Below are 27153 nucleotides of genomic sequence, written 5' to 3' on the forward strand. Positions count from 1 at the left end.
TTATGGGCTGTGTGAATAAAGCATAAGAAAATCTGGATAGTGTTAATGTTGTCTGTCATTTGAGCATGACAGGTATATGTAATGTTAATTTTTTCTGATGTTATTAGTTTATATTCCTGTTATTTGTAATCTGTCTGTTTTAATTTATCTATTTATATATTCAGCTGGGATTTGAGGGTTTGAAAATGAGGCACTGTTGTTTGTGAGGGAAGATGATAACAGCAACACTCCAATGTGTATTAACATTGCCCAGTTTTATTTGTATAATGCTACAGTCAGAGAAAGTGTGTAACTGCTGAAAATAGAAAATTAGATGCCAACATGTTTATTACTATGAAATATGTTTACATAATCACAAAAAAATGACAAGAGTGAGCGCTTGACTTTAAAGCTGGAGTGCAGGCTTGCATATAAATTATCATGTCACCGTTTGCTGTCACCCTGCCCTTCCAAACCGTCTGCAGCGGCGTCCTGACAGACAGCTGTTAAAGAGACTGCCTCATGATTGGAAGGTCACCTGTGTCCATCCTTGTCAAAGAGTCCTTGAGCAAGACACTGAACGCCCCCTCCTGCTCCAAAAACATCTCTCCTGCCTGACCCTGCACTCACACCCCCTCTTGAAATGCATACAAGAGTATCTCTGAAAAAAAAACTCATTTTATTTACATTTTCTACATTGTTTCTACAAATGTCAAGTAATAAGGAGCATTGAGATTAGACTCTTAGTGAAAACAACTGTTAAATAAAACTATCTTTTACAATATTTATCAAAAACATTTTTTTTTTCCACACAGTCAATTTTTCAATAATAAATAATACATTTTTATGCACTCCCATGTGTAAATAAGTTGATGGCTTTTTTTTTTTTGTCTTGTACACTAGTTAGTATGACTGGTACAACTGCATAGACCATTTCTCAATGGGAGATGAATACAAACTAAAACAGAAACACACTGAACATATCTGCAAACATAAAACATGTGACGAAAGGAATTCTGAGACTGAAGAGAGGAACTTCAAAAAGTCAAAAACTGTTTTGCAATCTTGAAAAAAACTGAAATGAGTTTGTAGTTTTCCTGGCAAATGTAACACGGAGGGCTACATCAGCAGAAATGTATTATTTGGGAACTTTTCTACATTTTCTATATCTAAGGCTGGCGGGATGAAATTGCTACATGGCTAGCACAGTGTGAAATGAGTACAAATGTTTTAAGGTTAACACCATTTCACTAGCATTCTTTTTGTTCCTAAGAAGAGCAAAAGCACAAAAGTACTTTGTTAAAACTTAAAACTCAAATTAAAAAAAAAAAGTAGAAATACCACATTCATTGTTCATTGGTTATTTTTGACACATAAAACATGTATGACAGACTGGCTACAGTTTGTAAATAGTAATGGCCACCCACTCGCATATGTTTCTCTTATTGTTTGGTTGGCCATTATGGACCTTAAATTTGGCGGTGTTTTGGATTTGCCCATGCCAAAGGTCATGTGAGAGTGGTGAAGCCCAAAAATGCCATTGCCACAGATGCTACAGTCTGATTGCATGAGTTTAAAGGAGTCAAACTGGTCATACACAAAATACCTGATCGAGGATCTACCCCCTTAGCCTACACCGAGTTGTTGATTTCTTGCTCAGCAGTTTAGCCTTGAAGTAAGAAAGGCCTGACAGTCACGGGGAGTTGGTTGGGTTGGTCACTGGCACTGAAAGGAGATTATGCAACCTGCAACTAGAAGATGGCTGGTATTTCACTGATGGTGCCAAACACTGTTGTGTTACCCTTTAACAAGGCACTGAATCCCTTACTGTTCTGCAGCTGTGACCTCTCCCATGACATGTTTTTGTATCACTGGCTATCTATGGATTATACTGATGTAGGAGGGATATTCAAAAAGAAATTCCAATTACCTTGGAGCTGGTAAAATTTAAACTATGTCAGGATTTTGTGGTAACTTCATTTGCATCAGTAGTATATCAACAGTCTGTTAGGTCAACTGTGTAGCAAACTCAGAAATTCACAGCACTGCTGCCAAGTATATATACTAAGTTGAATCAGTAGCTTATTAATGTCTGGAAACAAGACTTTTGCTGTTTGAATTAAAAATGCATTAAGCAGCCAAACCCAACGTGTTGTGCTCTATAGGGCTTTCAGTGCAGTAAAATGATCTAAGCAGTGCTTTACATTCTACTACATGTGGGTGGGGTGATTTAACACGGGTTGACAGAGATAAAGCCAGGATTTTGGTCAGTTTTTGCCCCAGTTAAGCAATCCCGTAATACTGGTAGTGGGATGGCGAATTTGTTGTTAATTAGTTCAAAACTATGGAGCAAATCCTCCACTGTTTTTTTCCCCACTATATAGAAATGCATGTAACTGTAACTGTGAATCGAGTGCAGCACTTTATTTACTTGCACTGTACTTGTCAAAGCCTTGAAAAGCACAATCCTGCATGAAAACTGAGCATGTGACCGCTGACGGGTTAAATCTGTCATCTCACTCAATACAGTCCACAAGAAAGAACTGGTCTAAGATCAGTACTCTGATACTGATGTAAATATGAGTGCACAGCTAAAATGTTACAGCATACTATACCTGCATTGTATACTCTACTGTTGCACTGCAAACTGTTTTTGTTGTGACAATCCCACATTTACCTTAGGCCAAGCAGACATTTCACAGGCATAGAGGCTCCAAACACAGAGAAAAACAAACTGAAACTATTTTGATATATACAAGAAAAATGCAGTGAAAAGTTCAAGACGCAGGGTACATCTTTTGAATGTTCTCAGTGGTATTCTGCTTTGTGAGATTTGGTATTTCAGATTATTGTGTAAAAAAAAATAAATGTGAGGGGGATCTTGACAGTTAGAGCTCTTCAATAGCTCCAAACTGGCATATTTTGGTAAGTCATTAGCCAACAAATCCATCTCTACATCCTGACTGAATTCACACTGAATTTCCACCAGAGCCAGAGTCCCTCTACACAGCCTTCTTATCATCTCACCTTCTGTCTGAATCAGCATAAACAATTTTGCCTCATTTCCTTTCCTGTGTGGAAGTATCTAATGTATCTAGAGAAACAAAAAAAGCATTTTTGTGAGAATGCAAGCATAACACACATCTTCAAACGTTAACAACCATTTTACAAAATAATTAGAATTATAAACAAGTCCACCTCATTTCTTTGCATATGTTGTGCATTGTCAAATGCTTCTGTCCTCAAGGAGTTATGGCTGCTTCCTTTTAAAGAACAGCGTGTCTCTTTGTTCTGCAGTGTTGTGCAAGCTCGAAGCAAACTGGAACATGTCTTCATGTTCCTTTTTGAAGAGACCCTGAGGATGAAGTGGAGCTGTTGTTCACCTGCAGGAGAAAAGTGTGAGGCGCACTGGTTAGACCCAGCAACACTGAGAGGAACTGTGTGTGTTTATACTGAGAACATGTATGTGGTTGCATGTTCATCATGATATTTCACACATTAAACATTATTTTAAAGGATTCACGATCATCCACTCAGTTATCTGACCAATATTAATGTCAAATTTAGATGAGAAAGATGCAGTACATGGGCAGCATTTGTAGCAGGATGCATGAAGTTGTGAAAAATATTTGTAAATCAGGAGAACTACAACTTTTTTGTAGTTCTACTCTTTTTGGTGGTGGTGGGTTAATGGTGTAATAATAGAAATTCACGCCATGCATTTTGCATATGCTTGCAGCATGAACTGTCTAATGCAATTAATAACTGATACTTTTTGGTTTTTTTTTTTTTTTTTTACAATTTTTTATATATTAACATTTCAGTACATTTTCAACTAACGTTTTTCACTATAGATTCAACAGCAACTTGGATTCAGACCATATAGCTCAAATGGGACTTGTTTGCACATGAGCTGTGTAAACGATGATGGCATAATTAGGCGACACTTCCTCCAAAAGCAAGAGGTGCTCATTTGAGCCCAAAAGGACAGCACCATCTCATGGCAGCATCAACATTCAGTGCCAAAAAAAATCTATACTCAAAATGTATTCCCATTTTGACCCAGCACATACGCAAAAAGATGAAAACATAATAATTAAATAGAAATAGAAACAGAAACAGGTACACAAGATGCTGTAGTTTTAGTTCAGTTTCAGTTTCCACAAATTTTCATTTTCATCTCAAGTGCTTTTCATTAACGTAGCTTAAGCTTTTACCCACATTTTGTCTGATTTGTCAATCCCTATCCATGTAGAAAGTGATATTATCCATCGCTAGTTACTTAAAAAGTTGCCCACACATCATTACTCTAGGGGAAAGAGGAGAAAGCAAAGAACAGTTGTAGGTAGCATTAGGGTGGGTAGGCCTGATTGACAGGCTGATGACACACCATATGGAGATGCTGGGCACATTCTACCCTGAGGGGGACAACAATGTTTTTTCATTATTATTTGTTTGCCTCATCCCTGTCAACCTCTCTTAAGGAAAAGAAGCAAGAAGACAGCCAGGTTGTTGAAGTTGACAGCCACACATGCAAACACATAAAGACACGCAGATGTACGTGCACAGACACTCTCATACTGTAGTCACATGCAGACAATGTACACAGACCTGCACACAGACACATAAACACACACACACACTCACACACACACATACACACACACACACACAAATTTCTGTTGATTTACTAGTGACGGATAGAGAGATTGTTCTAGTGTTCTTAATTTTGGAAAGTGAATGGACATCAGATTTGGCTTTGGGGTCAACTGAATTTCTAAATTAGTTGAAACTGTAATTAACTGAGTAGAATAAATTCATGATCTTTTCAATAGGACAGTTTTTACTCATCTGCTGTACAGAAAACATACTTGTTTGGAGGCTTCAGAGGAGGGATGGACTTCACTTCCAAAATTTCCATTTAACTGCAACACTGCTGTAAATATAGGAGAAAAGAAACAGTATATGTAATAAAGAGAGTGCATTTATATATGAATATACTAGCCATGAAGATGAATGCCCTATGTTTCATTATTACCCATCCCATAGTGCAAAGCATCCAAATATGAACAATGCTATGTCAAAAACCAGAGGAAATGATGGGTGCATGTTGCACTGGGTGATAAGTGGGTAAGTCATGTAGCTTCAGGAAGCCACTATCTTTATGCATCTAGTATTTTGCAGTGCATCCAAATTTGAATTTAAGCTTTAAATTAGGCTTCAATGACTGTTACCTACATCATATCTATCTATAACAACACAACCATCGTGTAGTTGTCACATGCATTATAAAACACCAACACAGAGCTCATCCTTACCTTGTGGATCAAGCCTGGGATCGACAAACCCCCAGTGCTGGTAAAGAGCAGCCAGGTCATGGGGATTGTAGTTTTTCAAGAGACTCAAAATATCAATGTCAATTGGCATTTCTCCTGTTGATTCACTCTTTCCCTGAGCAAAAAGGAGCGGTTCTAAGTATGCTTTGCCACTGTGGACACCCCATAGGTTCATGGCAGACCAAAGATCAAGACCTTTAAGACCTGCAGAGGAATCACATGTCTGCCTGGGGGGATGGAGTCTATCTGCAGGTGCAGAAGATGAAGCTCTGCCATGATTACGGGCCAACATAAAACCCAGGCCCTCTTGTGGAAGTGGGTTGCCTTCCACAGCACCTCTGTGGCTTTTGTATTTAGGGCTGCTTGTTGACTGGAACCCAGGGACACTTTTACTGTGCTCACTACTACTTGATGAAGTAACTTGAACACTGGTGCCCTTACTTCCCCCCTCCATTGCACGGTTTTGTTCAGACTTCTTTTGAGGTACAAGCCCCGTTCTCCCACTTGATGGAGTCCCGTCTGCAGACTGGGAGTCCTTTGACTGAGTGTTAGGCTTGGGTTTATTTGTAGGGATGCCTGAATGGGTCTTCGGTGCTGAGCGCTTGCTGCTGCTGCTGTGCACTGTGAAACCCGGTGGCTGTGTGCGCTGAGTTCGGGGAGTGGGCAGAGCTGGGCAGTCTTTGCTCTCAAGAAATGGCGGAGGCCCCGTGCGCCTCCACTGGGTAGCACCTGTCTTTGAACTCTTGAAGCTATTAGTGCAGGGTGCCCACTTTGGTGCCAGTGAGCTATTGCCATCCACCCTGTGTGCAACCCGCTGATGGATCCACAGCACCTCTGGGTAGCTGGTAGTGTGGGAACAATATGGGCACTGGTGTCTTACTAGGCCCTCTTTTTTCACTGAATAGTTCATGGTGCCATCACCTTCACCTACAGGTAACGCTGACAAATTAAGGAGACTGGCAGCATCTATGGTGGCATCTCCCTGCCCTTTGACCTGAGTACTCTTTGATTTCTCTGTTTTAATGCCTGACTCTGCCCATGCCCGGCCTGGTGGACATGTGTAAGGATTCCAGTATGGCTGATTAAGCAACGCACTCCTATTTCTGAGGTAGTCCATGTATCTTGAGGCTTTGGGACCACTTTGGCTTGGACTGTCCAAAATGGTGCTCTGTTTGCTGTAGGGACTCTTGAAGTCCAGGTGCTGCCTTTGCAGGTGAGACCTGAGAAGCGAGGCGTCGACAGTGTGGAAATCACAGTGCTCGCAGAAGTATGTTTTCTTATCTGTAGATTAAGGCAGAGAGAGCAATTTAAGAAACATGAAATAAAATGAACAAAAGAAATACTCAACATTTGGAGAACAAATAATAATATATAACCTGAACTAGCCATTATGTGGTTCAAGCCCAAAATAGAATTGTCAGGAGTCTGGAAATGCATGGTAATGGTCAAAAGACAAACTATGACAATCATGGCAAGTTTTATAATGATGTGGACACCCATCCAGAGATTCTGTGACAGCTGCAGTATAATATACAGTATTTGCATCAGTCATTGGGTCATTATGCTGCTGCTGGCTCAAGCAGGTGCTCTGTTTTGACTGTTAGAGATCCCAACAACTTTATCAGCTCAAACCCTTCCTTGAGTTAAAGGTCATTGTGTGATAAGCAATGGCCACATTGACCAATAACAATAAAGCTTATATTATGGCTACAATTTGGCTGTTAAGTGAATCAATCAGTGGAAAAAAGGGCACTTCCTAGTGTATCACCATATTTTCTTCTGGTACACCTACAATGAAGGCTGCAGTACAGGCTGTCACATGCTGACCCAACAAACTCCAACCTACACCAAACTAAAACACTGTGTTAGTGTGAGCTGGTCATTTGTGTTTGCCGGAGTTATTTTTTAGAATATTTTCCCTAATAAATAGCGCAATCCCATTTGTGGGAGTTGCTCCTCATGTTCTATGCAAACAAACAAACAAACTCCTATCAATCCTCCCAAGTAAGATCACACATAACCATGGTGATTTGCTTTGTTTCCTAGTACCTACCATAAACTAGCCCACTAGATGACAGAATACAGGTAGTTATGGCAGTGTCATGCCACAGCTGTGCAACAAACTGTGTTATGCTGTGTAATGTGCATATCCATTAAAAGTAACATTTATGAGATCGCCCATTTTCTTCATCAGCTGTCAGTTTGTTGGGCAGTGTGAACAAGGTTGTTATTTTTTGTAACACTCAAACCTGTAAAAGCCAACTTTTGAAATGTTGAGTTTAGTTAGCATTTGTCAGTTGTCAATTCTGATTTTGAGTTTCTATCAGTTTGCTTAATTCCTGTTTCAAAGTAACATGTCATAACATTGCAATATTACTTTTATAGTTGTATACATGTTTCATCCAATATCAATTCAAAAAGTGTCATTCCAAAATGAAAATTCCAAAAAGTCTTGAAGTCATTAGCCCTTAACAGCTGTTTGATACTTTTGTTTGGATATGTTTGAAATATTCACTCATACATTTCAGAGAGTAAAATATACCTGTGGCAGAAAAACAGCATTTTGGAGTAAAACTTGAAGTCTCTAACAGATGACCAAAGTCTTAGTAACATAACCCTTTTTTAGTTGTGCATTTTCAAAATCCATATTAAAGTAGGTGTAATTCAGTCACTAATTCACAAGAGGTCTCCCTTCTCCATAATATGAGCTAATGTTAATTCTAACTACTTATAAACTAGAGCTAACTGATTTTAAGGTCTACATTTCACCATTGTCAGGCTTGCAAGTCAAACCTAACTTACAGCAAAGTTCAACACAGAGGGAAATGACCTATCATGTTACCTAGTCATATTACAATCAAATCTCTTCAGCTGTAAGCTATGTGCAGTTGATTTCTAGATACTGAACAAAAATACAGCAGTTCTCATCAGTAAATATAACACAATTAGACAGAGTCAACAAATATGACCTCCTAATTACTGAATTCAAACGAGAGGGATGATTAATTCAGCACCAAACCAAGGTTTTCATCTGTGACTGACAATGCAAGGCCTGGTGGCATTCTCTCTGATTTCTCTTTTTAAGATTCAACCATTTATTCCAAACTACAGTGTGATGTGTGATGCATTGTGTATGCCTTACCTTCCTGGTCTTGGATCCAAATGCTGTTGGTTTGTTTAGCAGAGTAGCAAACTTCCTTGGCCTTCTTCTTCTGCAGCGCCCCATAAAATGCATGACCGAGTCCATTCAGAAGAACACGCTCAGTCTGATGATTGAGAATCCCAGTGTTACCACCTTTAGCGTGGGCTGAGTTGTTTGATGTGTGGTCATGGTTTTTATCACTCTTTTTCTTCTTAGTGCTAGAAGTAGAAGTTTCAATTTGCTTTCTCTTCTTCTCCTGCTTCAGGGGCACGTACTCGCCTTTCTCCTTGTCGTATGCCACCTCGGCATCTGCTAGTCTCTCCTCCCATCCCAGGCATTTCTCTGCGGCCTCCACAAGTCGTCCCCTTGTGGCCAGCTGCCAGGCTTGGTAGCTACAAACAGGATCCAGCTCTGGAATTCTTTTGCCCTGTATCTTTTCATCAAGCGTTTCCCCAAGTCCAACACATGTGAGGTTTAGGCTTTCCAAAAAATGCCTCTTGGCGTCGTGCACCTCCGAGTCCTCAGGTTCTTCAAGCTGGTTCTGTGTCTGAGTGTGGCTGTGGTTGTGTTTATGGACCTTTTCGTGTATTCGCAAAGTCTTGCGATCATAGAAGAAGTTACCACAGCCAGCACAGAGCTCATAGAGGCACTCTTCATTTATCAGGGACACTGGGTCCTGAGGAACCCCATTGATGGTGGCAGGGAGCTCAATGTGTTTGCCACCCCGCAGCTGGGCTTTAACCCGATGAATGCGCATATGGCTTTGGAGGAACCATGCTTGGCGGAAGCGACGTCCACAGATCCGACAACCATGATCCTGAGAGCCCCTGTGCTTTTTCATGTGGGCTTTTAGGAGTAATACCTGAGGGAAAACCTGGCTACATAAGCTGCAGGAAAAGGGCCCAGCTTCAGCCCTCTCATCCATCTGTGCAGAAATGCTATTTTTGCTGCTTGATGTTTCTTCCACTGCAGCTATTTCATCTTTGCACTTAACTTTTTTCTTAGGCCCTTTCTTCTTCATCTTCCCATTGACATTATGGACTCTGACAGAGGTGCTGATGGATTCAGGAGAACCATCAAGCATCTTAGCATTATCTTTCTGCCCTTGATCTCCATCTACTTCATTGTCACCCAGGTTATGACTGAGTAAGCCTAGTTTGTGGCTTCGAATGTGGACCTTCAAACTGCCCTTCTGCGCTGTCCTGTGATCACAGTACGGGCACTTGTACGGCTTCTCCCTGGTGTGTCTTCTCATATGCTGGGATAGAGAGCTGAGAAGAGGAAAGCTACGGCCACACACTCCGCACGTGTGGCCAGAGGTCACATCTTCCTCTGTTTCCGCCTTAATAATCGCTGTGCTTTTTTGTGACGCACCCTCCGTCTGTTCTGTCTCCATTCCTGGTCCCAGACTGCTGGTAGCTCAAAGAGCACAGCTGCGTAATAAATCCTTATCTATGCAAAGTACAATATATGTTCCAGAAGTTATTAAGTTCTCAGAGCAGGCATCCAGAATGATGTGCAAAAAGTCACTGCTTTATTGTCCATCCTGATTTTTGATGAGGATGTTCTTGTATCATTTTGCGTACTTTTTAGACAAGAAAACCTGAAAATGGAAAAGAAAGTAAAATTAGACAATGACATTTTCTAATTTAGTCCTAGCTTATTATCATTATCATTAATGGTGATGGTGATGATGTTAAATAAAGCATAAAATATTAGCTGTAGACCCACAAGGCACCTTAATTTTTCACTACACTGTAGATCTACTCATAATTGGATCATTTAGGCCGACTGTTAGCATTGTGATGAGTGGATGAGATGGAACAGCAAAGCCAAATGCATCTTTCCCTCAGTTAATTTTTTAATTGCATTCTAAATTATTAACAAAACAAATAATTGAAACAAGTCTGTCTATAAGCAGTATTGCAGCTAACCCACAATCCTTGAGGACACATAATATTCCTGTGCTCAGCCAACACAGCTGTGCATAGGGCATCATACAGTAAGGGTTGTAAATGGACATAAGATAAGATTTAATTCTGCCCTTTGTTTTAGATGTCACATGACTAAAATGTGTTAAACCTTATAGGAAATAAAACATGACAGAATTTAGCCCTTAGGCTACATTTGTAGCTTACTGTTGCCATCAACTTATTTAACAATAAATGCTTCCTAATATTTTTTCAGAATGTGTAACAAATATTCAAAAATCATCTTCACATTTGCCAATGCTTTGGTTGATAACGTTCTCTGCTATATAGCTGTGTGTTTTGTTTGCAAGCTTTCCAACAACCACTTCTGACTAAGTGTCGGCACTGACAGGTGTGAATATTTAAGTCATTTGATGGTGACTACTCCAATTCACACATGCTGTTTTATTCTGCCTGACCAATGAGCAACCAGATGACTGAGTATTACATATAGCTAGAGCTCTGCTGAAAACACAACTGTTGTCAAAACAAAGCAACAGCATTTCTTTGTTTATGCTTGTAACTGCTCATTTACACACATTTACATCTCCAGTGACGCTTTGCATGCCTTTACAGCAAACATAATTTGTCCAATAATAATAATATATAACAGCCGTAGTTTACATATGTAAGGCATTTTTAAGAGATTGCAAAAAATAAAAATGTGTTACTAAGAGAGTGAGTGAGAGAGAGAGAGAGAGAAAGAAAGAAAGAGAAAGAGAGAGAGAGAGAGAGAGAGAGAGAGAGAGAGAGAGAGAGATAGGCCATCGAGGCAATTTGCATTACACAGACTCTGAAATAGGCTTTGTCCCTTACTGGATGAGTGACGCCCGTCTGCATGTATTAGGGCGCGGGTCGGTGTGGGTGTATGTGTGTATATGTGTGTGTGTGTGTGTGTGTGTGTGTGTGTGTGTCCTTGGTTCTCTATGCCTAAATTGAGTGATGTTAGGTGAAGCATGAAGAGATGCATTCATTCCTGGCCAACCAGGATGAGCCCTAAGGGGCAGTCTACTCTAATTCACGATCAATAATCCATTATCAACAAACTTCATTTTATACACATCCTCACACACATGCGGCTGCTAGAGGGGTAAGGGCTAACATCAGTTTGTGAGTAAAACAGATTTTCTTAATACTCTGTTTAAATAATGACAGCAATATCACATTATCACCAATGTCTTCCTTGCAACAATGTGCATCCTCCTTTAGAGCATTATCCCTTGAATCTCCCCCACTCCACCCCACCCCCTACCTCTTTTTGTCAGCCATTTGACATAACGACAACCAAAGTATGTACAAGTACGAATCCACAATTAAGCAGTGTCAAACCTGTCATTACTCAAGTCAAATGTTCCCAACACACCAGAAGTATGTTGATTTGGCTTTGGTTCTAAAACATCTCCACAAGCTAGTGTCAAAACCATCCAGGATTTTATAGGCAACAGGACTTTGTTGTGCATAAAAAACAGTAAGCTGGCATGGTCTCGTATGGTTAAACTTGTTCCTTAGGCAAACATGTCTATTTGTGAAACTGTAATAGAGAAAGAAAGTATACCAGGGCATATAGCCAGCCAGGCAGTCAAAAGAAAAACCTGCTATTGTGTCAGCCGCACCAGAACTGTCACATCGCCTCATGTCTGGCCCTCCACCCCTCACTGGGGGGTCGAGATAGTTATTGTTGAAGCAAAGGGGCCCAAGCTTGCACATCACTGTCTTGGAGTATATGTCTGGGCAAGGAGGCAGGACAAAAGAAAACTCCTGTTTGTCTTGTCAGTCTATGAGATGACCTGTCTCTGAATGTGAGGAAAAACTAGGCTCACATGCACAGAAAAGAGACAAAAAGTAGTTGACTCCGGTGAGGTTTTCTGGGGAAGAGGGTGTCTGTCTAAATTTAGATATTATCTGCATCTACCTCAGTGTTTGCATCTGTCTGAATACTTGCCTACTTGCAGCCGTGTGCCTATCTACTCACACTGGAATGGGTGTTGTCTCTGGAATGGGAGGAGTTGAGGAGTTTTTCCGGAGGTGGCAGGTGTTTGGTGAGCAGACGCCATCAGATTAGTGCATGGGCTATGTGGCACACAGTCTCAAAGGGGGGAGGATGTACAAGAGAAACTGGAGGGTGGCAATTAAGGGGTTAAGGTTAAGGCGAATGCAATGAGTTAACACAATGGGGATAAAGTCAGAGAGCTGAGGGCAACAGATGGGAATAAAGGGGCCATCAGTATGGAGTTAGCCGCCTCTACAGTATGTGTTTGTGCCTTTGTCCAAGCAGTCTAAATGCTTAGTCTAGTTTGAATACATACATATATATCTATATAAACATTCTATGCTTTTGTGAAGCGCTCGTATTTGCCAGGCATTTCTGTACTGTAGCATCAAAAATCAATCTTGAAAATGCTGAACATTCCAATGTTTTTTTGTTTTTTTTTTTTTCTGTCCACATCACTAGATCCCATCTTTCCCACCTCTTCTGCTTTCATCCCATAAGCACTGAAAGCCCTTTGGAGGATCTGTAAAGTAATGCAGAAACCCAAACATGTTGCTCCAGGGGCTTACTCATTTCTTTTAGAATCCCTCACTCTCTTTTTCTATCTCTTTTCTTTGGCAGATGAATAGGCATGTCCAGTCAGCTGTCCTCACATTGATTCAGCCTGACGTCCCAACCAGCTCAGCATAAACTCCCTATGGTCAGAGCACTGATGCTGAGAGCCTGTGTGTGAGTGTGTGTGTGTGTGTGTGTGTGTGTGTGAGAGAGAGAGAGAGAGAGAGAGAGAGAGAGAGAGAGAGAGAGAGAGAGCATGTGTGTGAATGCGCATGCTTGCATGAAAATGTCCATTGTTAGTGTGTTCTATGTGTGTGCATGGTCCTGTGTGTCCCAAAACTGTGGGTGTAATTTCCTGCTGAGAACTGGAAATAGCATTTCCCTCAATTCACTTTGCATGGTATCATCTAAGGCATGAATACGTCCAAATTACCTCTATTATGTTTTACTCCTTTAGTAAGAGCCTCCGCAGCATGTCTACTAATATCTAATCTCTGCGCTGAGATCTGGGGTCTGTAATTACCGCACTGCCAGCTGCTTTGAGCGCCACCTAATAGAATATGTTGTCTGGCATTTTTGAGCAAGTATGCGTGTACCTCAATGACTGTGTGCATGCATGCCTGCACGCCTGTGTGTGTGTGTGTGTGTGTGTGTGTGTGTGTGTGTGTGTGTGTGTGTGTGTGTGTGTGTGTGTGTGCGTGCATGTGCTGAAGTCATCCAAATATTCTCACAACCAGCAACAAGCCTGTGCCAACATACCCCTGACTGGAGATAGCATGTGACTGTCCTTATGCCAGTATTCACAGCCATAGTCAGTCACTAAGCTTCACCTAGTACCTACTGTTTTGTGCCCAATAATCCTGTCTGTTTCAACCAACTGTAAGCAGGGTAAAGACATAAAACAAAACACAATGCACCCACATAAAACAGATAGTTGTTTTCTTTAACATAAAAGTCTGAATCCTAAGGGAGCTATGTTACCAGCTATGTTGTTGATATATTAGAATATTAATATGACAACATTTCAAGGCATCCCTACATTTTCTGCAAGCGTGGTGCTACTGGCGTGGCTTACATGAAAATTTGATGAATCAATTAATTAATAATCAATAATTAGAAAAAATGTGCAGTAGAAATGGAAAAAACAAGTTCTTGGAGGCTGTATGCCAGAGGAATTTAATAGATGCACAACAGACATATTCTATATATCTGGAAGACAAAGCAATTCAAATATAATTAAAAGTAACCAATTACGTAGCTTAGTCTCAATATTCAATGGATTATAATGCTGATTACAATTTAAAGAACACAATATGCAATGAGTAATGCATTATGTTCTAAAGGTAGTCTTTCCACAGAGATTCAACAGAGATGTTTATATTTCTGGCTTTGATGACAGCTGTCTGTTACACCTTATAACACTGAAAATACTAATCTTAATGCCTAATAAATTTCACACCATACAGTATGTCGATGTTTTCTAGAGGAAGATAGAGTGCAACAAATTAAGTATACCTTAATGCAGTTATAAATAAATTGTCGATAACAACTTTTTCATGTCTGTTTAATGGAAATTTGTCTTACATGCTTCATCCAAAACAAGATTAAAGGCTATGCCCCAGGGACCTAGTTTACTATGCCACTGCCAGCATTAATCCCATACATTAAACACCAATGCAATAATTCTATTTCTATACTTTCAGCACATGCTCCACCAGACAAAAATTCATACTGTACCTCCAATGACGGACAAAAGAGGAGTCAAAAACTGTATAGCAAACCATATCTTACATCTGTACAGCATGATCCTCTGGTAAAGGGAAAAGGCTATTATCTGCTTACTTGCCACAAAAGACTTAGGTCTATGCTGAGTAGATTCTCTGCTGATTCACTGCTGATGCAGTCTGAGATGACTACTACAGGATGTTGAATCCACTGTTCAACACAGACATCCAGGTGCTTGTGCAAGGTGATCCGTTCAGTGATCAGCCAAAACAGCTGATAAGCCTAACATGCACTTTCATTCACAGTTTACATTTTAGGCATGTAGCTGCACACGCATATCCAACTTCACAATGTGAGTGCACCACTATTAACCTACATTCAGTATTCACCAAAATTACAAGCACTCAAATAATGAGTGTGAGTCAGTAAAGGCCTTGCTATCCTTGCAGTTTTTTGGCACCGTAGAACAATTAGGATAGCAAGAGCAAACTGTACAAAACAAAGACAAAAGATACAGAGTAAGAGAGCTATGGAGACAGAGTGAATCTTTATCAGTCCCATTTCTGCCAAAATCTATGTTCCAGGAGTTACTTCTTCCCCTTTACAGATACACTTTCCTGTGTTACATAATTTTATACAGTGCAGCACAGGACTATAATATGATTGGACACATACCTCACTAGCCCAATGCAGCCTGGCATCAGTGTTAACTTAGGCCCACCTCCTAATGGTGCTCAATTCCAAAAGGGCTCCTAATGACTTAATGTTGTCAAAAACAGTAAAATAGCACAGTATTGGGGGCAAACGGCCTAATGTACCTAAGAGATTAGACAGCCATGAGCTCAACAGTCACATACACGCACAAACTTGCGCGCATTCATGCCCATCCCCCTCCTTGTTCAACTCTCTACCCGGTTACACAACATATATAGGGATTATTCTTCATAGCATGAGATGAGCTGCTCAGCGAGTGGCCTTTTATCATAGATGTCCCTTATACACTGATGCAATAGAGCACATAGAGGAACAAGAGATTAACAAGGAAAGAGCCCAAGAGAGGACTATCCTTGGGAAATCTTTTACCTGTAGTAGTATAAATTGTTAATGACTGCTCTAAAATATACACGCATGCACAGGCTTTCATGCAGGCCCCAATACAGAAACCCAAAAATTCCGCTGAAGGCTCAGAGGCAAAGATGACGGAGATAAGGCGTGAGATCGACACACACCTTTGAATCATTTTTTGTGTATTATTTAGACTTCATTAACAAGGTTGTCATAACTGTTGTGGTATCTCTGAGGATGCAGTATGGACCCACTCTCTTTTCAGTGTGGATTGGCTAGTGTGGGAGACACTGGAGCATAATCTGCTGGCATTAACTTGCTCTCTAAAAAAAGCACTCTCGACAGGGATTAGATTATCATGGCAAGGTCAGCTCAGACTCTCTCTGACTGTCTCCCTTTATGTCTCTCTATCACCCTGCTTTCTGTCTTTCACTTCATCACAGTCTTTCTGTTATCTTTGGCTCTACCACTCTGCCAAGTGCAGATTTCGAGAAGTTGACATTTAAAACACCTTTGGTCTAGTTCAGTCTAACCAACATTTATGACACACTTCTCCCTCAAAACCAGAAGCCAGAGACACAACACTCAAAATTCAATAATGAATGGCTGACTGATTTTTGGTACCCACAGAATGTTTTTTTTAACATGTTTTATGCCCAAATGATCTTAATTGTATGATGCTGTCAGCTCTGACCCAGAAAATGAAACCTTGAGTGTTCTGCCAGCCACCCTCATCATACCCAATTCATTCTCAATGAAGCAACTTCAGACCTTAAACATTTACACCTGTCTGTCTGTTTTCCTATGAGAGCTACTCATAAAGCTGCAAAATTCTAACAAATAATCATATTAAAGGTGTTTTGCTGTTGATTGCAAAGTTTCAATAAACAGCATCACTGCCGGTTTTTCAATATTTTAGATTTTTCAACAAACATTTAAATATAAAAACGGGCAAATTAGTGCTGTTCTTTATTTTTTGCATTTATAGGTACAGAAATTGCACTCTACACCAGAATGCCATGTTTAGCGTTCAATTTTGAGCACACAGCATTGATATAATAAATACAACTTGCTGAAATTTGGAAAATTAAGTGGATTGTTTTTGATTAACTGTACAGCCACAGTCGTTCTTAATCACAAGTATTAATTGCACTGTCCTATAATATAAAAATGGCTAAAAGGAATGTTATTCCCATTTGAGGTTGACCAATGATCAATGTCACTAAATCTCTTTTCAATCAACTACTACTAGTGTATGCTTGTGGGTCAGAAGGAATTTGTTTACAAACAAGCATAATATTCCCCTGTGTAGTAACACTGTACTGACTGCTAACTGTGCACTCCTCCACTGTGTGATTTTTAACTAATGCCCAGATTCATACTCCATGCTTTGAAATTACAATTTGCCCCTTTGAATATTTAACTTTGTCTGTGGGTAAACCAACCTGGATTAAACCCATACCTCAATTTGTTTCTCGTTTCATTACCACAACCTAAGATGTCCTGAAACTGACATAATATTAATGTTGTCATAAAGCCAGAATTTTGACATCAATACCTAGTTTAATAATTAAAAAAATGTGGTACTACAATAATAGTGAGGCAAATAAGATAAACTATCAAACAAAGGGATCCCATACTTGGCTTTTGCAAGGAGGGTTTTAAATACATGGACTTTGTCGGCACTGTAAGAGAGCTGATATTTCACTCCTGGCACGAGTTTTGTCACTAAGTTTAGGTGGACGGTTTGACCTTGCTGAATGTTTTTGAATCGTGTTTTCCTTGACTACTGAAGTCCAGTGTCAAGAGTCAGATTGCAGCTTTGCAGCTCATTTCATGCAGCTTCATTTTTTACATATTCCAATACACATTTAAATGGATGTTGTAGAACACATTTGGTGACGGGACTGAATGTTAATGAATTTCAGTACCAAATTAAACCATCTCCTGTAGTGGTACTGTATTGGAATTCCAATTATTGTGAAAACACTGTGGCTGCTGCGGCTGTGTGTTAACATTTAAAATATCATAGTTGCATTGCTTGTGATGTGTAAATCATTTTGGGTATGACCAAATTTCTCGAATTACACGGTTGCATGTGAAAGCATAGCACAGAACAAGATGTGTGTAATTTCCTATTTCCTGCTATGATTAAGGTAAGGATTGAGGAAGGGTAAGGTGATATGTGCTTAGCGATTTCACCCCGGAGCAAAAGAATGACAGCTGGCAGCAGGGTTTGGATTAGGTTTCCCATAGGGTACTGCATCTTTTACGCCACCGCCTCTTTGGAGTAGAATGGGCCGATAGTAACCTGATTCTCTCAGACCCATCCAATCTCGTCTTCCTCTGTCTCAAAGGGGCCAAACAGAAGGGATCTGTGAACGCCTTACTCATCCCTCCCATCTTCCATCTGGACATTTCGCAAGTGTCTGCACTCCTGTTCCTGCTCTGGAAACTTAAAGGAACAGTTTGGGTTTTTTTCTTGTTTTTTTTTTTTTTTTTTTTTTTTTTTTTTTTTTTTTTTTTTTTAACAGAATTTTATCTGATTCATCACAAACTGGGACACTTTCAAGCCCATTCAAAACACACTTGCACCAGTGTTTAGGGTACTGGAAATTTAAAAACAGAGGTTGTCATGAGGCCAGAGTGAGCGTAAAGTATAATAGAGTACTTCAAAATGATTTGGGCTGCTTTTTTTTTATAACAATCACTTTTGGCAGCATTTTAATACATGTTTCAAAGGGCAATGAATGGCTGTAGATACAGTACTCTATTCCTAATTTTTTAAAGACTTTTGACACATGTTCTGATGACAGGTTTTTGCCAAGACAAAATTGCATGATGTTGGTCCTAAACAAAAACGTTGGCATAACTGAAGTCCTCTTTCTTTGTTCTGTTGTTCTTTTTTTTTTTTTTTTTTTTTTTTACAGTTTTTGTGTGGTGGCACCTTTCCCATGATTTTTTTTTTCTTTTAAATGGGGCAGTTTACCCTCAGTTCAGCTTCCCAGAGCACCACATATACAGAGGAGGAATACATAGGGAGGGACAGCTAGCATATGCTACACTGAGACTGAATTCAGTATGTGGTCCATCCACATGGTCTGCTGTTTGGTAATAACATCAGAAGAGAGGATACACACTCAGCATGAATTGGACATGCACACACCTGCACACGTGCTGATGCACACACACCATCTGAGAAGCAGCTTCCCAGGTCTCATCTGTGACATTGGGAAGACTGCAGTAGCATTTGAGTAAATATTTATGAAATTATTCATTGATGTAAGTGCTTATAAAGGTTGGGTTATTTAAACCTAGCCTGCAGAGAGAAAGATGTAGGCCTACCTTTTCCTTCAATGACTTATTCGAGTTCCCTTCTGATGTTAAAAACTGCACAAATATGACAATTTAATTTACATGTTTGATTAAAGCTGTCCATTAGACTGTACCACTACAGTATTCAAAGGTTACAAGTTTCATGATAGCAATTTCAATAAAAAGAATTTTGCCTATATGACCAATAAGAGGTTATGAAATGAATATAGTCAAACAGATTTTGTTGCCATGCTTGCTGGGCTTTTTGTTGCATACTAATCAGCAGTAAAAATGATTCAACAGAACTTTGTATATGGCTATGTTACCCTAGACGTGAGCCACCAGCACTATTTGTAAGGGCTCTAAAATAATTTTGCTCAGATGCATGTTGTGTATTCACTGTTTCAGTGCATTTACAGGCAAAATAGCATATGATGATTTGGGACTGTCTTGATCACAAATTTATCCTAGGATATGTATGGGCCTCATGGGTACACTGTTCAAGCATACAGTAAATGGATAAAGTCCTTTATTACTAAAATGGAAACATTGCTGTAAATTAAATGTGTTGCCTGTGACCATTATGAGATGCACGGTGCTTTTATTTTAAAGATGTCAAAAGAACTTCTGATTACTGATTTCTGCTTACTTACTTTGCACCAGTTCTCAACACTTACAGGTCCTAACTTCTTATCTTCTTTGAAACCATTCTTACTTTGAAATATACTTCTAATAATCCATGAATGGGTTTTGCAGGAGGGTTTTGCATGTCTTTGTGAAGAAGATTTTTTTGTTGCCTTTTAATTTCTAACAGGTAAGTAATGCTTTAGCTCATGTCTTATTTCACTCTGGAGCTGCGTAAAATTAAGATAACCTACCCAAGTGTCTGTACATCTGCTCTGTCTGTATATCCCCATTTCGCCGCCGCCACCTCCCCAGACCCGTCTCCTGACCTAATCTCGACGATTAAATCATTTTTCTTTAGCACAAATTTTGTCCCCCACCACTCTCGTCTGGTAGTTGTCGCACACCCTCCCTATTGATCGCCATGCTGAGGAGATTACCCTAATAGCTGGGATTACCTCCCCACATGTTGGCCACACAGGGGGGAGGGTGGAGAGTTGGGGATGGTGTGTGTTGTGCATGATGTGCAAGTGTGTGTGTGTATGTGTATGTGTGTGTGTGTGTGTGTGTGCGTGTGTGTGTGTGTGTGTTTCGAGTTGGGGGGGGTAAGATGTTGAAAATCTGTTTGTTTATTGTCTGAGTGGACCATGGGGCACAATGGAAAAGGTCTACCTCTGGCATGTCTGAGTGGCTGCTGGATTTGGTCAGCCCATCCACAGCCCACCAAATCTTAAATTCTAACAAGCTGATGGTTAGTCATTAGACAATTGTTTTTATTTCCTTCCTCAGCAAGGCAGACAAACAAGAAGTGTTTGATACATATTTGCCCTCTCATGCTGATTCACTTTGTCTTATATAATGCCAAACAAGATCAGCCTGACTGGCATTAGCTAACTATTCACTCATCACCATTTCAGCCATAGACCCTGAGTGTAATAATTTGCAACCTGCAACAGGCCCTGTTGTCCCATTCACATGTTTCATAACAACTCAGCTGGGCATCTCTGCTAAGGTGTAACACGGGCCCGCTGCCAACACAGGCTGTTTTAGTGTATGGTCTCCAAACAAGTGTCAAACATAAAGGAGCCCAAAATCAAGATGTTACCAACTGAGCCGGGCAGACAGAGAGAGACTGCAAGGCCATTCAGACAGAGAAAAGGAATTCTGGTAATCCGCTGCTGATCCTGTACAATGGCAGCCTTGTCTGTCCTGTTTGCGCCGCTCACTTACCACAAGTTTGCTTGCGTGCTTTGACAATGCTCACAGATAGCCTGCTTATGGCCCCGAATCGCAATAATAAGATGTGTGGAGGAAAGAGGAGCAGCGGGCTGCTTGTGGCAGGCGACTGGTGTCAATAATAACCCTCGCCCGGGTGAATACTGCTCAAGCTGGGGGGTTTGCTTTGGTTTTGCTCCACCATGGGAATCAGCAGACAGATTGCTCGAGTATTTTGTTTTAACTAAGGTCCGTTACAGACCACCGGTTGGATATGGCAACTTTCACCCCCATAAACTCCAAGCTAACTGCACAAAGTCACTACTAGCAGCAAACCCGTGTAAAAGGCTCCTCATATCCCCTGCAACAGTCATTTAGCGGCAGGACTTACCTCAGGTTAAGCGGCAGGTCGTCATCACAGATGAAACGACGGCGAGCGACGATAAAAGTTGTCGACAAACTGGGACGTTTATCCTTCAGTTTCTAATTCACGGTGAATGATTCCCGTCGGTGGCGTTAAAAGTTCGCCGTGTTTCAATCACTGTTCCCGGTGGTGCACCTGAAGCGCCGTCCTCCTCCTCCTCGGCCGTTAGGGACATAAGTGACGCGAGAGATAACGTAACGTTAATAACGTTAATAACAGGCGAGCCCAGGACAGTGATCTCTGCGCGCGGCTCCACTGGCTGCTGCCGCTGCTCAGGACTCACCGTGACGAGGTGGCTTGGCGCGCGCACACAATTTGGCTCAGATTAATTGATTACCCAGGGCTTGGGACGTCATAAAAACTGGAGAAACTATAATGACCTCCAGTCGGCGCTCATTATTACACTACTAACAATGGTCAACAAAACGTTATTTTATGCTTTGTATTTTCACCTAAACTTCTTGTCATCTGACATTCAGTCGTTGTACTGGCTATATTTATTAGCATGGAATAGATTGATCTTGTTCATGTTTGAAAAATCATTAAATGCCAAGTAATTGTCGACTTAAAGACAAAGAGATACCCTATTATGTTAGTAAAGCCTGTGAAATGTTATTTGTTTTTTATTGTAAAACGGCTATTTCACCCTCATCATCACTACAGCCACTGAGAGCTTCCTATTATTAGGGTGTGTATGAGTTAGTTGTTGATTTGCTGTTGTTACCATAAGTTCAGCGCCATTCAGGTGCATTTCCAGTAACCAATTGTCCTTGCATGTTTAGGATAGGATAATGCACTTTGGTTCATCCCACTGACGTGGTGGTGCAGCTGCATCTGGGCTGATGCAGGAGGAAACACACCAATTAATATTGTTCTTAGGATAGCTTATTAGATATGGTGGGCATATTATTGTTTTTGTGATATAGGCTGATGATAGCATATCCTAACAGAGGAAAATTATCTATATAGCTATGACTGTGCTAATTGTAAGGTTCACAGTGTAGTTAAAGGAATACACCACCTATTTGGTAAATAAACTTTTTACATTAAGTGTTGATTTATTTCACGACAGGATGGTGGACTGTTTGCTTGATGTTTCTGATGTAAAAACATATTTTTAAAATGTTATAAAGAAGCTCAGTGATCATCTATGTTGCATACAGTATGCTGTAAAAGACAAGGTTGTTTGTTGCCCTGGCCATCTGACAATCATTACAAAAAAATGAAAAGTGTTAAAGTAAAATGGCATCCAGTCAGGGCCTCCCCCATCATCATCATCATCATCATCATCTTATGGTGTGCTCTCTTTTTACCAAGGGGTTTGTTATCTTTTTACTAAGGGAGGAGACTAAGCCACATTTCTACCAACAGATCTCTATCCTCCCCCGGGCACTTGGCCTTCAACTCAGCTGCATGCTCAGAAATGCACACACCAAGGTGGTGATGCCAGCATTCAATCCCAAGTATGCAATCCATTTATCAGTCTAACCCAAAAAAGCTCTATTTGACCAGATGATTTGATTTGTAAATTCTAAGTGTATGACAACAAACTGAATTGTGGTACCAGAGTCCAGGACTCGGATTTGAGTACTGATGACTCTGACTTCCGCTCGGGCATTAATTGTGTTTGGACTAAGAAGCTGCAGTTGAGGGCTCAATTTTTTTTTCTTTTTCTTTTTTTCCCTTCTTTATCATAAAGAGGTGTAGTGACATACCCACCTTCCTATGTGAGGTAGCAGAAATGTTCATGCCTTTCATGGTTTTATACTGTACAAATTATTCACTTTTGGAACAGTGTGATGCTTTGTCTTTATACTGATGAGAGTAATAATTAAAAATAGGTGACTGATCACTTTGAAAGACTGCATCATTATAAGCATTAGGCCTCTGTTGCAACTAGTGGAAACATCCCTTAAATATTTTCATGATATAACATCTACATCCAATCTCAGGACCTACATTCCCTTATATTATATATAGTGTTAAAGGTTTGCAGCCACACAAAACCTGAAATGAAATTCTATAAAACTTAAGGGTAAATGTGCCTGGAGATAGTCAAATAGTTAATCATGCTACCTTTGAAACCACATGTTCCCCTTTTGGTCCCTGGATTTAACCTTGTCAAAAATTTTCCCTTTATTTCCCCACCTAAGTCAACCCTCTCGGCTTTCTCTGTCTCTCTTTTTAAAGTAAGTTACACAGTCCATCCCGTAGAAAGCCCTGGCCCTGGCCCTGTGGCGTTTGGATGTCCTCCCTGAGTTTATGTGAGTTTTCTCCAGCTGCTCCAGTTTCCTCCCACATTCCAAAGACATTCAAATGAGGTGGACTGGAGACTCTAAATTGCCCACAGGAGTGAATATGAGAGTGATTGTCTGTGTTCTAGCTGTGTAGGCTCGCTTGGTGTTTCTCCCTGCATTATGCCTAATGCATGCTGGGATAGCACCATAATCCTAAATAAAACATACCATAAGCAGAGAGAGAGAGAGAGAGGAAAATATAACCAGTTCAAGTAGAGATTTATAGCCTCAAGAGACAATAGCATATTTAGAAGTTTAGGAAACATCCCTGTTTCATATCTTTTCTCGTCACGTGTCTTTTTAAAGGGATATATGACATTAAGTAGGTTTGTTTGGCTCACTGATGTTCAGAAATCCTGCTGTGCATTGAAAGAGCATTTCTTATTTGCACCAGTAGCTTGTGCACTGAACATTGCACATTGAGGATTTCTCACTGCATGGCTCCGGTGTCACCCACTTACTAGGTCTGTGATCTGAGAGGATCTTGGCATCAAGCCGTTGTTCCTCCACATTGAGAAGAGCCAGCTGAGGTGGTTCAGGCACCTGGTGAGAATGCCCCCTGCTGCCTCCTGTTGGAGCTGCAGACTGAGAGGGGAGCTCAGCGGAGACCCAGGACACACTGGAAGGACTTCATCTCCCAGCTGGCCTGGAGAGCTTGGAGATCCCACAGAGGGAGCTAGAGGAAGCCATTGGGGAAAAGCTTGTCCTGCTTTTCTTAGCCTGAAGCAGCTAGAAGATGGATGAATGAATGAATGGATGGATGGTTGGCTCTGGTGTTTTGTGACAAGAGCATTGTAATTGAGGATAGAATAAATATAGCATAGGCCTGTACTCGGGATCAAAGGGCTCTTTTTCCATCCCTAGTGGAGATCTCTGCTATATTTATTCTGTCCTCACTTACACTGATCAAGTGTTGTTTTTTTTTTTGTTTTTTATGGGAAGCCAACGCCCCATTTTGGATTAGCACACAGAAGACATTGTAGCACAAGATGCGGACATTATCTCTTACCTTGTAACTGAACAGCCATTTGCAGATTTTAAACTTAATGTGAGCAATATATAGGGAGAATCTAACTTTGAGTTACATTTCACAACATACTGAACAGACCAGGGTTTACCGGTATGCATACTGTGTCAGAAATAATGACAGGAAAATGTGTTCATCTATTTTTTTTTAGAAATCCAAGGGACAGATCTTTGATGCCATCTACAACTGAACAGCTTATTCCAGTCTGTGTCAAAGTATCATTTTCATAATCCATCATATACCCTATGTCCCACTGAGTTGAGATAAATTGAATAGACCTATTATCAGATTTACCAGCAAGAAATGTCTAAAAATAAATTAATTAAATTAAAATCTTAGCATTGTAGCTCAAATAAAACATGGGGAATAACCATCTTCACAAACAATACTTTTGGCTTTGAATGTCATGATGTACAAAAAACTAATATACTTATAGATTATCATTTAGATTTTGAATTCATCAAGCACTCCACATGGTTTTGTTAATCATTAAAGTTTGAATTGTCTCAGGTAATTTGGGTGCATATTTGGATCCATACCTTAGCCAACCTGTATTTACACAGTTCATAACCCTCTTGTCAGACTGTGGTTCATTTCTGAGCCCTGACACTGACATTTGAGTGTGTGTAGCTTCCTCTCATGATTCATCTGGACTGTTTCAAGTTGCACGGATGGGGAAGTATGTCTTGTATCAGTGTCTGTCAATCACAAGCAGCTCTGCAAGAGCATTATCTGCTCTTGTGTTTTACCTTATCACATGCAATGTTAGTTGGCAACAACATCTACGGCCCAGCTGTTAAAGCTTGGAATCGTGACTTATGGCCTATTTGCTGTCCAACATGTACTTGCACAATATCTCACACCATGGTCCAGCAGCTTGAGTGAGCATTACTGAATAGGTAACTGCCCATGCTGTCCATTGGCGCTTGTTTTAGCACTCATAATGGAGAGCAAAAACAGGGGAGTCCAAAAAATATGTTTCATTGTTATTTTCTAGGCTATTTGTTGCATCAGGAAAACATTTGAGAACTTGCTTCAGATCAGTGAGACTGACCAGAGCTTATAACACAAACATTTAGTAAGAATAATCCAGAGTTTCAGTCATATCTTGTCCTCTGCATAGTTCTTGTCATTAATACGACAATGCAAGAATGTTTTCCACTTGAGTCCAACCATTTCTGAAGTTGTTTTTGTGTTTACGAATGTGTTTAAAGGTTCAAGTAATGTTGAATGTGATGAAATAACATTGTCATTCTAAGGAGGCATAACTGTAAGCAGAGCTGGATATTTGACTGTGTTACACAAAAATCTCGGGGAGACAGATGGAAAAAAGCCTTTGTTTTGCTTCTGCTTAAAAGCATGCCACTGTAAGATGGAGGAGTGAAGGAGAAATGAGAAAAGGAATAACTTCACCAGAGATTTTCAGCTCTTTTGCATGTTGAAATATAGAATAATAATAATAGAATAGAATCCTCTGCAATCATAAAAATCAAGCTGGTCAAGAGATGTAAACAAGCAGGTTGCAGTTGTTTGATGTGATTTGTGCATCATGTTCCTGGAAATGAAAAAATAAACATTCAAGGAAAAATGCATGTTTTGCTCAGCTACTTCATGAAGATGGCTCAGTTTAGACAGACCAGCATTAATCAGGTTCCCCACTCTTCCGCCTATTCCAACCTAACGTAATTTACTCATTCATTGCTGATGATCTTTCCGCAATCAACAGTTTACAATCGGAGTCATCTATGTTGCGCAATCTAATCTTGGAGCAAGGTCCCAGATATAAATAGAAGAGAACAAATTACCTTTGCTGCGGTTGTCAAAGCCTGGTCACTTTTCAATCTGTATGTCAGGTTTATGTAGCTTCAGTTTTAACACCACTATAAGTATTTTAAGTCCAACACACATACACACAGGTATGAATGGTTCTGCGTCACTATTCACGATACTTAAATTATATTTTATGCCATTGTGGATGGCTTTGATGCATCCACATTTGCAAACAACTTTTGTGTCATTCTTGTCTACCAGTATTCACACAAAGGCAGACTTTACTTATGCTGCTATCCTAAAACACTCATCCGACACACAGTCAACATGTTTGCAGAATGGGCTATGCAACTGTGTTTTCTGATTTATTATAATTTCTTCTCAGGCTGTACCTAAATATATTTATTTATTTATTTATTTATTTGGGTTCTGTTCACTTGAAAAGTTTAAAAAAACTGAACTTCTCTGTTAAACCTATCTCTGTTTTTTCAGTCTTTCAGCAGAACCAGCTCAGGTAATTTCCACACTGAATATGCATAGTAAAACATATGATGGGGTGGAGCATAAATTCAATGTGGGTGACATCCAGGCTCATGTTGCCTGCCTTCAAGATAATGCTCTGTATGTTGGGGAACATAACTGCCAGCTGCAAATGAATGAACCCTGCACACTGACCAAGTTCATGATACACAGGTAAGAATTTAGCTCACCTTTAATCT

At 40.2% G+C, this 27153-nt stretch overlaps 1 protein-coding gene across 2 annotated transcripts; it reads right to left on the minus strand.

Moving 5' to 3' along the window:
- Positions 1-233: 233 nt before the first annotated feature.
- Positions 234-21574, minus strand: LOC115367431 (zinc finger protein 516-like). 2 transcript variants are annotated; one of them, XM_030063177.1, is made up of 5 exons: positions 21308-21574; positions 8458-10060; positions 5298-6596; positions 4851-4912; positions 234-3362 (listed from the first exon to the last, which is right to left on the minus strand). In XM_030063177.1, exons 2-5 carry the CDS (start codon positions 9851-9853, stop codon positions 3312-3314), a joined length of 2808 nt encoding a protein of 935 aa, XP_029919037.1. In that variant the 5' UTR covers positions 9854-10060; positions 21308-21574; the 3' UTR covers positions 234-3311. The 2 variants fall into 2 exon arrangements, with proteins under 2 accessions (XP_029919037.1, XP_029919036.1); XM_030063176.1 differs by having other exon boundaries at positions 4851-4915; positions 21308-21572.
- Between the last annotated feature and the right edge of the window lie 5579 nt (positions 21575-27153).

Source organism: Myripristis murdjan, chromosome 11 (assembly GCF_902150065.1).
Source record: "Myripristis murdjan chromosome 11, fMyrMur1.1, whole genome shotgun sequence".
NCBI lineage: Eukaryota > Metazoa > Chordata > Actinopteri > Holocentriformes > Holocentridae > Myripristis > Myripristis murdjan.